General features: G+C 43.2%; 1 protein-coding gene across 4 annotated transcripts in view; it reads left to right on the forward strand.

Moving 5' to 3' along the window:
* LOC142049498 (E3 ubiquitin-protein ligase KCMF1-like) overlaps positions 1–17,430 on the forward strand; it is a 55,648-nt gene that overhangs the window by 14,631 nt on the left and 23,587 nt on the right. For 2 of the 4 annotated variants that reach the window (XM_075077263.1, XM_075077265.1), the window contains 2 exons: positions 4,091–4,258; positions 16,474–16,613. In XM_075077263.1, the coding sequence (XP_074933364.1) occupies positions 4,091–4,258; positions 16,474–16,613 (308 nt within the window). The remainder of the gene's footprint in view (positions 1–4,090; positions 4,259–16,473; positions 16,614–17,430) is intronic. The other 2 variants (XM_075077264.1, XM_075077266.1) reach the window with 1 other exon arrangement.

Consider the following 17,430-nt stretch of genomic DNA (forward strand, 5'->3'; position numbering starts at 1 on the left):
AGGGTACAGAAGAGAGCTGGCAGATCTTTAAGGATGTGTTCCATACAGCACAAGAGCTCTCAGTCCCTGGTTGTAAGAAATTAGGCAAGCAAGGGAAGAGACCAGCATGAATGAGTCAAGACCTGCTGGTCAAACTAAAAGGCAAGAGAGAACTGCACAGGCAGTAGAAGCAGGGACAGGTATCCTGGGAAAAGTATAGGGATGCTGCCCAGTTGTGTAGGGATGGGGTCAGGAGGGCCAAGGTGCAGCTGGAGCTGAATTTGGCAAGGGATGCAAAGAATAACAAGAAGGGCTTCTACAGGTATGTCAACCAGAAAAGGGAAGTTAAAGAAAGTGTACCCCCCTGATGAACAAGAATGGTGACCTAGTATCAACAGATGAGGAGAAGGCTGAGGTACTCAACTTTTTTGCCTCAGTCTTCACTGGAAACCTCTCTCCTCACCCCTCCCAAGTCAATGGACTGCAGGATGGGGACCAAGGGGGGTAAAGCCCCTCCCACTGTAAGGGAAGATCAAGTTTGTGACCACCTGAGGAACCTGGATATACACAAGTCTATGGGACCACTTGCCCTTGTTGAGCCTCTCCAGCTTGTCTAGGTCTCTCTGGATGACATTCCATCCTTCTGGTGTGTCAAAATACTGGCATAAGATCAGGGTACACTCTGCAGCCTGACACCTGGGTAGTAGCATGTTCCCATTGGAGCTCTGTCTGGGAAGCTGTGTCAGTCACAACAGGTGCAGAGTTTAGAGAGGCCATGGCCTTCTGCTGGGTAGATACCATTGCTCCCTGGTTGGGCCCACAGTGTTACAGTGCCCTTCCAAGGAAACCATTTGCCTGCCCTGGTTGCTAGTGCTCCCTAAGGGCTTCTTTTATATATGTGGGGGCTTGGCCATCTGTTACTTCTGGCCCTGCCCAGGTCTTGTCAGCTGTGTTTTCCTGGTGGGTTCCTCTTCTCCCTGAGCCTTCCCAGGTTCAAGAATGCCCCATGTACACTCCTCTAGAGCTTTCTGCTACGCATCGTGCTGGCTCTGTAGCTGCTCACCTCGCCTCGGTGAGAATAGACCATGTTTTTTGATTGTAAAGTGATGGGTTGTTATTCTCCATTTTGCAACTGTTGCTTATTTTAATTAAAATTTGTAGTCTTTCTTGGGTATATGTTCTGAGTAACAAGTAATTGTGGCTTAATGTCTTCAAGTAAAGAGTGCTTCTTTATTTACCAAGGACACGTTCTCTTTACCTGTATTTATATTGAAGTTTTTCCCTTTGTTGTCTAGTAGTTAAGTGGAATTCAATATTTTTGTGCTTTTCCTGTGAAATACAAACAGGATAGACCCAGTCCTGGATAAGACTGACAAAGGAAGCAATTTAATTAAAATTTTATATGACTGATGTCCTCAAAGTGCTATTCCTGAGGTCTTTTTATAAGTCTAAAGCCTTGCATATCCTGTGTGAGCTGAATGTGAAATTTCCAATGTTTTTTTTCACTTGATCCTAATATTATCTTGATTGTCAATAGTATGTGGGGAAGTCAAATGGAAGAGTCTTTTACTGTTCAGAGAGAAAACAAGTCATTATTTCTGCTTGTTCAAGGCTATTCATTTTTTTGTTTTGGATGTTCAGGTTATCTTATTAGATTTCACACCTGAGTTTTGTGTGTAGTTTTAGAAATTAATCCTACTCTGAGGTGGTATTTGAACCCTAGTGTTATTCAGCACTATTCTCTTTTTCTTGATGTTAAGATGAACATCTGATCTAATCTGATAAATATTTAGTTCCTATTTTCTGTTTATTTTTATTAGCAATTAACCAAATTTTATAGCATAAGAATAAATTATGTTTGGGAAGATGAGAAAAAATATGGAACTATATATATTTTTAATATGTTAATATTAAGCATGTTGCATATAAAATGCTTGTGTGATAACTTCTCTGAAATTTTCAGCCATGATAGAGGTGAAAAATGTGGTTACCGTGACATACCAGAATAGTAATTCCAATATGTTAAAGGAAAACAACCTTTTTTAAAAAAAAAAAAAAAAATACATGGGACTGTTATGCATCTCTTGATTCGTCCATAAATTCAAAATTCTTACCTTTTGAAATTGATATTACCAAGAAGGGAATACCATTGAAGATGCCTTTAGGAGTGAGGCTTGATCATCAAAAGGTATAATAACTAAAAAATCTTTAGTTTTGTTGCATTAAAAAGCAAGCACATTTTTGTCCATGAGCAACAAGTTTTTTAACTAGACCTGGTAGCCCCAGTTATTCTGTTTGTGAGGAGAGGGTACGTTAGTATAAATGTCATTATTTGGGCCTGTTTATCAGTCTTCATCTGTATTTGTGTATTGATAATTGATAGTAGAAAACCTGAAAAAAAGTCTCCTTGCTATTCTCTAAGGTAAAATGCATCAAAAACTTTATTTAAAAATAAATCGGCTTATTTATCTTCTGTGGTCATTTGCATAAGGTTGTTGTGGAGAAGATGCAGGAGAACAGTTTCCATTTAATAGGAATTAATTTTAAATGCTCTTAAAATGTCACTAACACGCCATGTAAATCACAACTTCATGAAGAATCTGAATTCTTTTCACAATTTGTTTATTCGTTTGCTCTTTTTGTTCCCTGCCTATAACAGAACCCTTCCTGAGTGTGTCTTTCCTCAAAACCTGTGATTAATATGCATGCATCCAGTTCAATTTGGCTTTTTGTTATCTTTCAGTGTGAGTTATGTTTTTAAGGGCCAGAGAAGCAAACTTCTAAAGTTTTAATTAACAAAGTGTATGGGTTAAAAAGAACGGAGCTGAACTTATGAGGCTTTTTTTTTTCCTGATACTTTCCTTTTCTGTTACATTAAAGGATATGAAAGTAGTGTGTTATGCCACCTGCTGTCAGGTTATTAAAATGAAAACATGGTAATTTAGAGTGATATGAAGAAATGCTAGCTTGGAGAGGTGTTGAGAGAATTCTCTCGATGTAATTTAATTTTGTCCTCTGGACATGACATTGCAAATAGTAGTGGTGACTTGTGTTAATACTAGATTTTTATCTGATCATAGAGTTTATGGTTAGGAGATTATCATTGGGATACTTGCAGTTTTGAGACCTCCTTGATCTTCCTCTACTAATCCTCTTGGAGTCAATGTCAGTGTTCCAATAACATTTTCTATAACATTTTCTGCATTTGCACTGAAGTAGGAAAAGCTTGTTTAAATTGATCCTGAAAGAGGACTTTGATCAAAACATTGTGTGTTGTACACGCTAGTTATTTTCATGAAGGTCCTTAATTTACTACTGCAAGTGAAAGAAGTTTTCGTGGGCCTTGATAGATGAAAAGATGATGATGATTCCTTTTGTCATTATCTAAATTAACAGTAGAGAGCTGAAATGACACAGAAAATTGCAAAAACCTTTAGAAGATAATTAAGCCTTTTCCTGATACAGGCAGTGTGACTGATTTACAGTGCAAAGATTGAACTTATAAAAGGAAGAAGCTGAAGAGCTGATGCAACATAATTAAGATGTATTCAAATTTCTTCTGTACTTCAAAATAGAAGACCAAAACTTCTGCTCCCAGATATGTATACATTGTGAAAAATGGTTGTGGCATTCTTCAGAATTGAACTATTAGAAAGTGTAAAAATAAACACAAAACCCAGGGAGGGATGGTGTTACGTGGTGGTGGTGTGTGGTTTTGTGTGGCTTCTGGTCTGCTGTGGGCTTTTTCTTTGTTTGCTTGTTTTCACACAACTTCCACATCAACCACTGTACTATTTAACCTCAAGAATGTTTTGAACCAAGCTTACGAACAGGGGAAAAAAGTGATTAAAAAGAATTTATAGCCTAACCAATTATCATTTTGAGTTCTTGACTGGTTTTTATTTTACTTTGAGTTTGACTTTCACTTTGGATGATTATTGCCTTCTTAAAGATATAAATATGTTTAAAATTGAGTCTTATTGTGCATCAGCTACATAAAAGCTTCTCAGCTGAATTCCTTTTGTCGTTGGGGGCAATAGCAACAAATCTATATCATTAAAACAATGTTGTGTTTTGGTTGTCGTTTTCAACCAGTTTTCTTTGTTCACAGGTGTCAGCTGTGATGCATGTTTAAAAGGAAATTTTCGAGGTCGCAGATATAAGTGTTTAATTTGTTACGACTACGATTTGTGTGCAACTTGTTATGAAAGTGGTGCAACAACAACAAGGCATACAACTGACCATCCAATGCAGTGCATACTAACAAGAGTAGATTTTGGTAAGTAATAATTTAATTCATATTAGAGCTGTTTGCAGTAGTTAAAAACTTGTATTTTTGTTTCACTACTTCGGAGCTTTTTTCCCCAAATAGCATGCTAAAAATTATAGCAAGTTCCTATCTCTGTGATAAAAAGTTTGTTTTCTCTTTGTGTTAAGTGTTTTGGCACACAGTAAACTTATCAGATATATATCTAGTAGTCTGATAAAAGGGTTACTCCTAAATTAACTTCCAATTCAAAAGGTGTAACAAAACTACATGCACACACACCCCCTTCCCCCAATATGTTGTAGTGAGAGTTGTAGCAGTGAGAGTTTGGGGAAAATGTTGTTTTCTAGTGATGTTGGGGATGTTAATGCAGCAGGGGTGGTAGGCTGTACTGAATGTGGAAGACTGGTGGCAAGGGCTAGGGAGTAATTCTCTTAGTTGCTGTTTTCTTTTCCCTGAGTCATTTCTATCATATCGTATTTAAACATCAGTGTTATAATTCTGGAGATACTTCCATAGCAAATCTTTGCATTAAGATGTTGTCGACATTGGATGCTTATATACACATTATGCTACTTCCTATATGCATTTAAAGCTCAGAACAGCTGCGTATACCAATATACAGCTTTCCTTCTCAGAGCTCTCTTTGAGCAGAGAAATATCTCATTCATGTGTAATTCTCAAGTAGATGTTTGCCCTAAGCCTGCCTTGTAATGACTTTGAAATCTATGCTCTGAGAATCCAGAGTTTGGATAGCCAATTTTAAATATATAAATATATTTTTGAAAATGTATATATCACTTAAGTCTCTAGATATTTCTTCTTGGGCTTCAATTTTTTACTTTTCCTTGTTCATGAGGTGAAAATATTTGTGTAACAGTATATATTAATTAAATGTTCTAGTCACTATTTAAGATATATGGTTGAAACTGATTTGTCCCCTGATGAAAGTTATTCTTGTATATTACATAGAACCATAGAATCATTAAGGTTGGAAAAGACCTCTAGGATCATCAAGTCAAACCATCAATCCAAAACTACCATGTCTCCTAAACCATGCCCTCAAGTGCCACATCTACACGTTTTTTGAACACTTCCAGGGATGGTGACTCTACCACCTCCCTGGGCAGCCTGCTCCAGTGCCTGACCACTCTTTCAGTGAAGAATTTTTTCCTAACATCCAATCTAAACCTCCCCTGATGCAGCTTGAGGCCATTTCCTCTCGTCCTATCGCTAGTTACTTGGGAGAAGAGACCAACACCCACCTCGCTACAACCTCCTCACGGGTAGTTGTAGAGAGTGATAAAGTATCCCCCTCAGCCTCCTCTACTCCAGACTAAACAACACCAGTTCCATCAACCTCTCCTCATAAGACCTGCTCTCCAAACCCTTCACCAGCTTTGTTGCCCTTCTCTGGAGACTCTCCAGCAACTCTATGTCCCTCTTGTACTGAGGGGCCCAAAACTGAACACACTATTCAAGGTGTAGCCTCACCAGTGCTGAGTACAGGGGCACGGTTGCTTCCCTACTCCTGCTGGCCACACTATTCCTGATACAAGCCAGGATGCTGTTGGCCTTCTTGGCCACCTGGGCACACTGCTGGTTCATATTCAGCCAGCTGTCAACCAACGCCCCCAGGTCCTTTTCCTCCAGGCAGCTTTCCAGCCACTCTTCCCCAAGCCTGTAGCGTTGCATGGGGTTGTTGTGACCAAAGTGCAGGACCCGGCACTTGGCCTTGTTAAACCTCATATAATTGTCCTCGGCCCATCAATCCAGCCTGTCCAGGTCCCTCTGCAGAGCCTTCCTATCCTTGAGCAGATCGACACTCCTGCCCAAATTGGTGTCATCTGTAAACTTATTGAGGGTGCACTCAATCCCCTCATCCAGATCGTTGATAAAGATATTAAACAGGACTGACCCCAACACTGAGCCGTTGGGAACCCTGCTCGTGACTGTCCACCAACTGGATTTAGCTCCATTCACCACAACTCTCTGGGCTCAGCCATCCAGACAGTTTTTACCCAGCGAAGAGTACACCTGTCTAAGCCATGAGCCGCCAGTTTCTCTAGGAGAGGATACTGTGGGAAACAGTGTCAAAGGCTTTGCTGAATTATAGGTAGACAACATCCACAGCCTTTTCCTCATCCGCTAGGCGGGTCACCCTGTCATAGAAGGAGATCAGGTTGGTCAGGCAGGACCTGCCTTTCATGAAAGCCATGCTGACTGCACCTGATGCCCTGGTTGTCCTGCACTTGCCTGGTGAGCTCACTCAAGATGTATTGCTCCATAATCTTCCCTGGTACTGAGGAATAGGGTTAAATGGCAGCATGGTCATAAACACTAAGTGTTACATGATTCATAGGGAAGAGAGGACTGATGTATGCTTGCTGTGGAGCCAGAAGTTAATGTGCAGTGCTAAAAGTTTGAATGTCATAAAATGGGAAAATTTATTGCAAGTCATTTATCTTTTATAAATTCCTTCTAACCAGTCTTGTGAATGTTCTGTGCATCTAGAAAACATTTTGTTTCTTAGAAACCTCACTATTTTTCTTTGAAAGCCTCTAAGTCAACACACCTTTGGATTAAGGTGTGTGGTTCATAATTTAAAAACCCCACGAAGGATACATGTGGACATGTGCTGGGAGATGGAGATGGTATGCAGGATGATGTCCCAGTTGTTGAAGAGGTGGCAGTCACTGACCTGCTCCTTCACCTAGATGTTCACAAGTCCATGGGGCCAGATGGGATCCACCCGAGGATACTGAGGGAGCTGGCAGAGGAGCTCGCCAAGCCACTCTCCATCATTTATCAGCAGTCCTGGTCAACCAGGGAGGTCCCAGGTGACTGGAAACTAGCGAATGTGATGCCCCTCTACAAGAAGGGTCGGAAAGAGGATCTGGGGAACTACAGGCCTGTCAGCCTGACCTCTGTGCCGGGAAAGGTCATGGAGCAGATCATCTTGAATGCCATTACGCGGCATGTGTTTGACAACCAGGGGATGGGGCTCAGCCAGCATGGGTTTATGAAAGGGAGGTCCTGCTTCACTAACCTGGTCTCCTTCTATGATAAGGTGACCTGCTTAGTGGATGAGGGGAAGGCTGTGAACATTGTCTACTTGGACTTTAGTAAGGCCTTTGACACTGTCTCCCACAGCATTCTCCTGGAGAAGCTGGCTGCTCACGGCTTGGACAAGTGCACTCTGTGCTGGGTTAAAATCTGGCTGGACGGCCAAGCCCAGAGAGTGGTAGTGAATGGAGTCAAATCCAGTTGGCGGCCGGTCACGAGTGGTGTTCCCCAAGGCTCAGTGTTGGGGCCGGCCCTGTTCAATATCTTCATTGATGCTCTGGATGAGGGGATTGAGTGCACCCTGAGTAAGTTTGCAGATGACACCCAGCTGGGTGGAAGTGTCAATCTGCTGGAGGGCAGGAAGGCCCTACAGAGGGACCTGGACAGGCTGGATTGATGGGCCGGGGCCAGCGGTATGAGATTCAACAAGGCTAAGTGCCGGGTCCTGCACTTGGGTCATAACAACCCCATGCAACGCTACAGGCTTGGGGAAGAGTGGCTGGAGAGCTGCCTGGAGGAAAAGGACCTGGGGGTGTTGGTTGACAGCTGGCTGAATATGAACCAGCAGTGTGCCCAGGTGGCCAAGAAGGCCAACAGCATCCTGGCTTGTATCAGGAATAGTGTGGCCAGCAGGAGTAGGGAAGCAACCGTGCCCCTGTACTCGGCACTGGTGAGGCTACACCTTGAATAGTGTGTTCAGTTTTGGGCCCCTCAGTACAAGAGGGACATAGAGTTGCTGGAGAGTCTCCAGAGAAGGGCAACGAAGCTGGTGAAGGGTCTAGAGAACAAGTCTTATGAGGAGTGGCTGAGGGAGCTGGTGTTGTTTAGTCTGGAGTAGAGGAGGCTGAGGGGGGGACCTTATCACTCTCTACAACTACCTGAGAGGAGGTTGTAGCGAGGCGGGGGTCGGTCTCTTCTCCCTAGTAACAAGCAATAGGACGAGAGGAAATGGCCTCAAGCTGTGCCAGGGGAAGTTTAGGTTGGATATTAGGGAAAAACTTCTTCACTGAAAAGAGTGGTTGTCAAACATTGGAACAGGCTGCCCAGGGAGGTGGTGGAGTCTCCATCCCTGGAGGTATTGAAAAGAAGGGTAGACGTGGTGATTGAGGATATGGTTTAGTGGTGGACTTGGCAGTGATAGGTTAGCGGTTGGACTTGATGATCTTATGGGTCTTTTCCAACCTTAATGATTCTATGATTCTAAGTAGAGGCTCATATAAACAGGGGGCATTCCCCAAGCAACTGACCCTGGACCTACTGATTGGAAGAGACAGCAAGGGGCAGAATCTGTACCTGGCAGTATAGATTTAAGCAGGTGAAAACAATCAGCCCAGATGATTGCAGCAGACCAGTATATATATTCCCAGCAGGACATGCACATAGTGTGTGGCAGCATGGTGACCACCTGGCAAAAAAGCAGTGCCCCCTGCTTTTCCTGAGCTTCTAGCACCTAGTAGAACCAGTGCAGCCGTACAGACAAAGCTACTGTTCAAGCATGCAACCACCCAGGTTTCTGGCTGTGGGATGTGTGAAGGGATATTCCTGGAGGTAGGAAGTGATTGCAAGCAAGAGTGTGGGAGGTGTGACCAGATTGATGAACTGCTCTGCTTTGTGGCTGAGCTGCAGGAGGAGGTGAGCAGACTGAGGAGTATTTGAGAGTTAGAGGGGGAGATCAATCAGTGGAGCTGTACTCTGCCATCTATGATGCATAGAGGCCAACTCAGTGTGGCCACTACAGAGACAGGTCCAGGATCTGCTTTGTGCCAGGAGGAAGGCAGTGTTACAAGGGATAAGGAGGAGTGGAAGAAGGTTATAGCACAGAGCTGTAAGAGAAACCTCTCCTTACTCTCTAAGATACCCTTACAGAACAGTTATGAGGCCCTGGGTAAGGTAGATGAAGCACATAATGAGAAAGAGCAGGAACCTGTGCAAGCAGTCTTGCCAAGATCAGAGAGACAAACCCCTTGCAACAAAACCTGCATTAAGACCAGCACCAAGAAGAAACAACAGCAAGTTATGGTTATTGGTGATTCCCTCCTGTGCAGAATGGAAGCATCAGTTTGCAGACCAGACCCTCTTTTCAGGAAAGTTGCCTCCCTGGGGCCCAAATTAGTGATGTCACTACAAGACTTAAGAGCTTAGTACAACCTTCAGACTACTATCCATTCCCGCTCTTTCATGCGGGTACAAATGATGTCGCAACAAAAAGTCTGAGGTCAATCAAGAGAGACTTCAGGGCCCTGGGAAGAATGCTAAAAAATTTGGGAGCACAGGTAGTATTTTCCTCAATCCTCTCAGTATTGGGGGGAGACCTCGGAAGAAACAGGTGAGCCCAGGATATCAACACCTGGCTCCAGGACTGGTGCCTCTGCCAAAACTTTGGGATTTTAAACCATAGGAAGAGCCTTTGAGGTACAAGGTATGTTGGGGCCTGACAGGATCCACCTGTCCTGATGGGGAAAACAGGTCTTTGGGTGTAAGATGGTGGGGCTGATCAAGAGAGCTTTAAACTAGAATTGATGGGGGAAGGGGGTACCAACAGGATTGCAGTAGGTAAGCCAAGGGTTGGCATGGCATTGCCTGAGGGTGGCAATCCTAGTAGGAACATTTACACTGCTCCTGGGAGCACGGAGTGCTCAGGAGTGTATCTGAAATGCTTGTACACCAATGCATGCAGTAGGAGAAACAAACAAGATAAACTGGAAGCGCTGATCAGCTCCCAGAGCTACGATATCATTGGTATTAGTTAGACTTGGTGGAATGAGTCCCATGACTGGAGTGCTGGATGGAGGGCTACAGGCTGTTCAGGAGGGATAGGCAGGGCAGGCGAGGTGGAGGTGTTGCACTATAGGTGTTCCACCTTTTAGAAGCATAGGAGCAGGCAATTCCAGTGTGCCAAAAGTCAAGCAAGTGGGGCAGAAGACCAGCTTGGCTGAACAGGGAACCCCTCGTGGAGCTCAAGAGGAAAAAGAAATTGTACAATCTCTGGAAGCAAGGTCAGGCTTTGCAGGAAGATTGCAAAGCTGTGGTTCTTATATGCAGGGAGAAGGCACAGAAGGCCAAAGCTCAATTAGACTTGAAACAGGTCAGTGTTGTTTCAGATAACAGGAAGGGCTTTTTAAAGTATGCTAATAGCAAGAAGAGGTCTAAAGAAAACATTGGACCGATACTTGTTGAAGATGGTCACCTGACTAATAGGGATTATGAAAAAGTGGAGGCATTCAATGCATTTTTTGCCTCAGTGTTTAATAATACTGATAGGGCTTGGGCTGCCCAGTCCCCTGAGTCAGAGGACCACCAGTGCAGGAACAGTGACTTTCCATTTGTGGATGCTGAAATTGTAAGGGGCCAACTGTATCAGCTGAATGTTCATAAGTCCATGGGACCTGATGGGTTTCATCCCAGAGTACTGAAGGAGCTAGTGGATGTTATGGCAGGATCCTTCTCAGTCAGACTCCCAAGACCTTTTGTAGATGGGGAGGTCCCTGCTGACTGGAAGGTAGCCAATGGTATTCCACTTTACAAGAAGGGTATGAGGGAAGACCCAGGGAATTACAGACATCCCCTCCTGGCTGCTTGTGCACCTGGCAGAGCATGGGAAAGCTAAAAAAGTCCATGGCTAGTATAAGCACTACTTAGCAACAACTAAAACATCAGTGTATTATCAACACTATTTTCATACTAAATCCAAAGCACAGCACTATGCCAGCTGCAGTGAAAAAAATTAACTCTATCCCAGCTAAAACCATGACAGTCTAGTTTGGAGAAAAGGAGGCTGAGGGGAGACCTTATTGCTCTACAGCTTCCTAAGGAAGGGAAGTGGAGAGGGAGATGCTGATTTCTTCTCCCTGATATCCAGTGACAGCATGCATGGGAATGGTTCAAAGCTGTGCCAGGGGAGATTTAGACTTGATGAAGGGAGAGCAGTGGATGTTGTTTACCTTGACTTCAGTAAGGCTTTTGACGCTGTCTCCCATAGCATCCTCATAGGTAAGCTTAGGAAGTGTGGGTTAGATGAGAGGACAGTGAGGTGGATTGAGAACTGGCTGAACAACAGAGCTCATAGGGTTGTGATCAACAGGGCAGAGTCTGGTTAGAGGCCCGTAACTAGTGGTGTTCCCCAGGGGTCTGTGCTGGGTCCAGTCCTGTTCAATATATTCATCAATGACCTGGATGATGGGATAGAGTGTAACCTCAGCAAGTTTGCTGATGATACAAAACTGGGAGGAGTGGCTGATACACCAGAAGGCTGTGCTGCCATTCAGCGAGACCTGGACAGGCTGGAGAGCTGGGCTGAGGGGAACCTGATGAAATTTGACAAGAGCAAGTGTAGAATCCCGCACCTGGGGAGGAACAACGCTATGCGACAGTACAGGTTGGGGGTTGACCTGCTGGAAAGCGACTCTGCTGAGAAGGACCTGGGAGTGCTGGTGGACAGCAAGTTGACCCTGAGCCAGCAATGTGCCCTTGTGGCCAAGGCGGCCAACGGTATTCTGGGCTGCATTAAAAGGAATGTGGCCAGTAGGTAGAGGGAGGTTATCCTCCCCCTCTACTCTGCCCTAGTGAGGCCACATTTGGAGTACTGTGTCCAGTTCTGGGCCCCCTAGTTCAATAAGGATAGGGATCTACTGGAGAGAGTCCAGCGGAGAGCTACCGAGATGATCAGGGGACTGGAGCATCTCCCTTATGAGGAAAGGCTGAGAGACCTGGGTTTGATCAGCCTGGACAAGAGAAGACTGAGGGGGGATCTTATCAATGTTTGGAAATATCTGAAGGGTGAGTGTCAGGAGGATGGGGCCGGACTCTTTTCAGTGGTGTTGGGCAGGACAAGGGGTAGTGGGCATGAGTTGGAACACAGGAAGTTCCACCTGAACATGAGGAAAAACTTCTTTCCTGTGAGGGTGACAGAGCAGTGGAACAGGCTGCCCAGAGAGGTTGTGGAGTCTCCTTCCCTGGAGGCATTCAGAACCTGCCTGGATGTGGTCCTGTGCCCCCTGCTCTAGGTGTACCTGCTCAAGCAGGGGGGTTGGACAAGATGATATCCAGAGGTCCCTTCCAACCCTAACTATTCTGTGATTAGGAAGCACTTCCTTACCGAGAGGCTGGTCAAACACTCAAACAGGCTTCCTAGAGAGGTGGTCGATGCCCCGTGCCTGTCAGCGTTTAAGAGGCATTTGAACAATGCCGTTAATAACATGTTTTAACTTTTGATCAGCCCTGAACCAGTCAGGCAGTTGGATTAGATCGTTGTAGGTTCCTTCCAACTGAAATAGTTTATTCTATTCTGTTCTAATTCTTCATGAAGAATCAAGGCAGGAAGGTGGAAGAAACTTTGCAGTGAACTAGGGAGGGGGGCTGATCTGAAAGATTTTTGGCACTACTTCCAAGTTGTTTGGTTTCTTTGGAGTATAGGAGACATTTCTGTTTCTATACCTTCTTTAAGTAAGAAGAATTAAAAATATGTTCTTGCTTTTACATGTGGCTTAATACTTGAACATTGTTCCCTTAGAACCAGTGTTAGTAAGAAGAGAAAAAAATGCTGAAGGTCGGTCCTTCAACAAGTCTTTCTATTAAACATGGAACAGCATGAGAGGAGGGGAAAGCATGTCACTGTGTTCTGAACCACAAGAAGAGCTAATGGCAGAGAACACCAAAGTACAAGTCACCTTGTTGATTTATGCAGCAGAGTAAATGCCCTGTTTAGGAGGGGGAGAGCGAGAGTGGCTTGGTGGGTACTCAGCAGCCAGCCAAGGTCAACTTGCCACACCCAGTCAATTATTATAGTGCTTAGGAGCCTTAAAATGCTGTGAAATATATACTAATGAGAGGTTCCTGGAGAAGCTCTAGTCATGGCCTTGCATTTCCAGAACTTGGACTACTATAGGAACTCATGCAAGACTCTTGGAAATTAATAAGAAGCACTGGTGACTTCCAGCTACACCCATGTTTGTGTTTATGAGCCTAGTTGACTTACTACTTCTGTAAGTCAATGCACAATCTAGTATCTTTTCTGAATGAGGAAGGTGGAATTCTGAATGGTGACAGTTGTATCTTCAGTTCCTAGAGTGATGCTGGGAAAAGATGCTTGTTAGATGAAATGCTGAATGGGCGCAAACGTTGGTATGCTATCATAGCAAAGGATAGAACAGCATTGCAGTAGGTGTACTTCAAGAATAGGGATGTGCATATCTAGTAGTCACTGTAGAAATTATACTTTTTGCTAGAACAGCATAGAAGTTCAGAGCAGACTTCCCAGTTATGGTGTCCCTGAAAAAGAATTACTGGCAATGAGCCACAAAGTCTATGTTCTAAGCTGTTGGGATGCTTTATGATTTGTATTACGTGGCAGCATGTTGTTTCCTCACTATCCCTGCCATTTTTCAAGGAGTTAGACTAGGCAAAGAAAGTAATACGATTTTCCTGAAAAACTGTATTAGAGAACTTAGATTGTGTTACTTCTGTTTAAGTCCCCAGTATAAGTTCAGCTCAGGTGCTTATAGGGTACAAGATCAAAATCCTTCCGCTACCTTTTACAAAAACATGAGCTGCTTACATGAAGTTAAGCTAAAGAATACAAAGTCTGACATCTGGATAGATTGACTAGAGTTCAGCTTGAGGCTTTACCAGTCTTAAACTGTTAGAAGATGATCCATTTAGTCTTGCATGTCTTGCAAAGTCAAGTAGTGATAGCTGTGTTGGCAGTGTGTCGTGGTTTAGCCGGCAGCTCAGCCCCACACAGTCGCTCGCTTACTCCCCCACCGGTAGATGGGGGAGAGAATCAGAAGGGTAACGCTCGTGGGTTGGGATAAGAAAAGTTTAATAATTAAAATTAAAAGAAACAACAACAGAAATGCAATGTAAAGGAGAACAACGAGAGGCGCAAAACCCCGGGGGAGGGGGGAGGGGAACGAACTGCCGGAACAAACCGCACGTGACGCAGCCGCCCACTGACCCGATGCCGAGCTGCTCCGAGCCGCAAACTGCCCCCCCTTAATATACTGGTCATGGTGTCACATGGTATGGAATGAACATGCCATTGGCCAGTCGGGGTCAGCTGCCCCCACCATGGCCCTGCCCCTCCCAGTCCCCCACCACGCGGCAGAGGGCGGGAAGCTGGAAAGGTACCCGATTCCTCCACAGTGAGGAGAATTAACCCCTTCTCAGCCAAAACCAGCACACAGTATTAGGTGTTGACAACTGGGCATCAAATCCTTTGTAATCTGCATCATCACCTGTGTGCGTTCATGGCTTTGGTATGTGGTATCACCAACAGAATGTCCAGCTACTGCTGGATGAATTAACTGAATTTCTGCCATGGGATCTCTGTCAGACCCAGCAGAGTGTTTCTGTTTGTCAAGGAGCTAGCACAGCAAGCACTATTTAGCTCTGTAGCTGAACACTGAGAAACCGATGAATTTGTATGAAGAAAAACAGGTAATGTGCTGTTTCTTGCTACTGGACATGGCTATACTCTGAGATATTTCAAAAAGGTTGAAGTATTGATGCGCTATATGGAAGCAATTAGCAACTTTTTCCATATTCTGCTAAGCTTATGTTTTACTATAGCAGATGTGGCTCTTATGCTGCATTTTTATCGAAAAGGGAGGTTTCTGTGAGAAAGTTCTAAATAAGGTGAATAGAAATTCTACTTGTTGGGATTAGTTCACTCTATTCAGTAAAGCAGGACAAAAAATGGTGATTGACAAAGTGTTAGAGTCTATATGAAAGATGTAGCTATGTTATTATATGTCTTAATCTGAATGTTTACAAGGAGTGTGTGTGGGGAGATAAAAAGAGGTATGCATTGTTTCTTTATGCTTTTGGCAGGGTACGTAGCCAGTGGGCTTGGGAAACTTTTTAGCTAGAAAATGTGAAGCAAAATGGAAGATGCAGTATCTTTAAGGGTAATACTATTCTGATTAACAAAGCTTATTGATCAGTGTTAAAGTACCACCTTAAAAAAAAAAAAGGGGGGGGGAAGGGGGGGGCAAAAAGCTTGTCAGCATTCAGTTTCTTCACACTAATATTTGAACTAAAAAGTTGAAGTCAGCATATCACTTGTATGATGTCAATATTTTTAGTTTACATATATTGAAATTAAGTTGCACTTGTATGAAAATAAGTGTTATTAAAATTCCTCTGTCTTCTGTGTACCTTCTTAAAGTAATATGTCTCCTTGGTCTACAAGGACAAACCATTACGTTTACTTCTGAATCGGCTCCTTGAAGTATTGGTTTTGTCTGAGGAATGCTAATGTATTTCTGAATGAGTGCTAGATTTGCAACCGAAGAGAAGAACATGCTAGCTCTGTGCTTAATGAAGCAAAATTGTTCTTCCCCATTGAGATTGTCAGATGTCCTAAAACCACTTCCTTTAGGAAACACTATAGTTTCCAAATACCCTTAGGCTTGAAATCTACATTAGCATGCCATCAAGTCTCCTTTAGAGAGTGTTCTGAGCCTAAGCATCATCTTAGTGCTCTTCCTCTATAAGCAGTGAAGGAAACTTTTCCTGGAGTGAGGCAATTCAGTATGAATTTAGCATGGTTTGTTAAATTTTGATGATCAGTTTGGCTCATGTTAATTTCTAAATTAGCAGCTTAAGAGAGGCTGCTGCTCCGGTAGTCAAGAAGTGCTGAAGTATTGAAACTGGTACATAACATCTCGCTCCTTTTGCTTCACTAAAATTTCCCCTCATTGTTAAACACTGGTTCAGCTATGGCACCAATATCAACATATGGAGTGCTGGGGTTGTTGAGGCATTTTAAATTACAATATTTAACATAGATTTATTGTGAGTAAGGCTGTGAGAGCACAGTGTATCTATGGTGGTATTATCTGTAGTACAAGCTCACCTATAGTAAAAACAAGGATGGGTGAAAAGTGATGGTTTGGCAGCACCATTAGACTTTGTTCTTCCTGCATATTAGAAAGTTATATTGTTAGTGAAAATTGTGTAGTCAGTTCTTTTGGAAGTTGAGTTACTGAACAACTTTATAATGTTGGCACGTGCACTTTGTGCAGAATTGAAATGTTTATTTTTATTAAATAATGAATTTGACAGTAATTACATGCACATAGGTGTGTATATATAAAGAGGTTATAAAATAATGAGCTATGCTGCTTGAAAATAACTCCTCCTAAAACATCGTCTTTTTCCAGATTTGTATTATGGTGGAGAAGCTTTCTCTGTAGAGCAGCCACAATCTTTTACTTGTCCTTATTGTGGAAAGATGGGTTATATGGAAACATCTCTTCAAGAACATGTTGCTTCTGAGCACGCAGAAACATCAACAGAGGTGGTAAGCTGCTTCAGCATTGTTTTTCAATTACAATGAAAGTCTATGAAAATTTCCAGGAAATTAGTTTGGGTTTGTTTTGGTTTTTTCCTTCTCTTTTTTTCTTGAAGTATGTGTTCATTTAAATGCTGACTAGGAAGGCATGTACCATACATACAAACCATGCTGGTGTTTTTGCTCTTGAGTCCTTGAGCTACTAACAGCCACCAACTCAAAGATCCTACATTTGCCTACAACATAACCTTTACCTCTCTACACACTTTCTCACAGCTTTTTCTCAGCGTTCTTGAGTCAGGGTTATGGAGCTGAGTCCTTGGATGCTTGGTACGCAGGCCACTAAATCCTAGTATACAGAGAGGGTTAAACCCTTTTAAAAATAAATAGCTTTTAAATATATTAACTTTTTAATAAAGCAGACCTTGCTGTTTCCCTTGACCCACTACCACTTGATTTTCCTGATGAATTCAACAACAGTAATTGGTGTAGAGTAATTATACACTGTACAATAGACTACTGGAACAATTATTTTTGCTTCTGTCTTTGTCAGTAAGCATTTGATGTGGTTTAGCCTGAGTCAGCAACTAAGCACCACACAGCTTCTCACTGACTCCACCCACCCCAGTGGGATGGGGAGAGAATCAGAAGAGCAAAAGCAAGAAAACTCATGGGTTGAGATAAGAACAGTTTAATGATGAAAATAAAATAGTAATAATGGTAATGATGATGATGATGATGATATAATGAAGAGGAAAATAATGAGAGAGAAATGAAACCGGGGGGGGGGGAAACAACAACTCATGATGATACTGGCAGTGCCTGA

The sequence above is a fragment of the Phalacrocorax aristotelis genome, chromosome W (assembly GCF_949628215.1).
Source record: "Phalacrocorax aristotelis chromosome W, bGulAri2.1, whole genome shotgun sequence".
NCBI classification, from domain to species: Eukaryota; Metazoa; Chordata; class Aves; order Suliformes; family Phalacrocoracidae; genus Phalacrocorax; species Phalacrocorax aristotelis.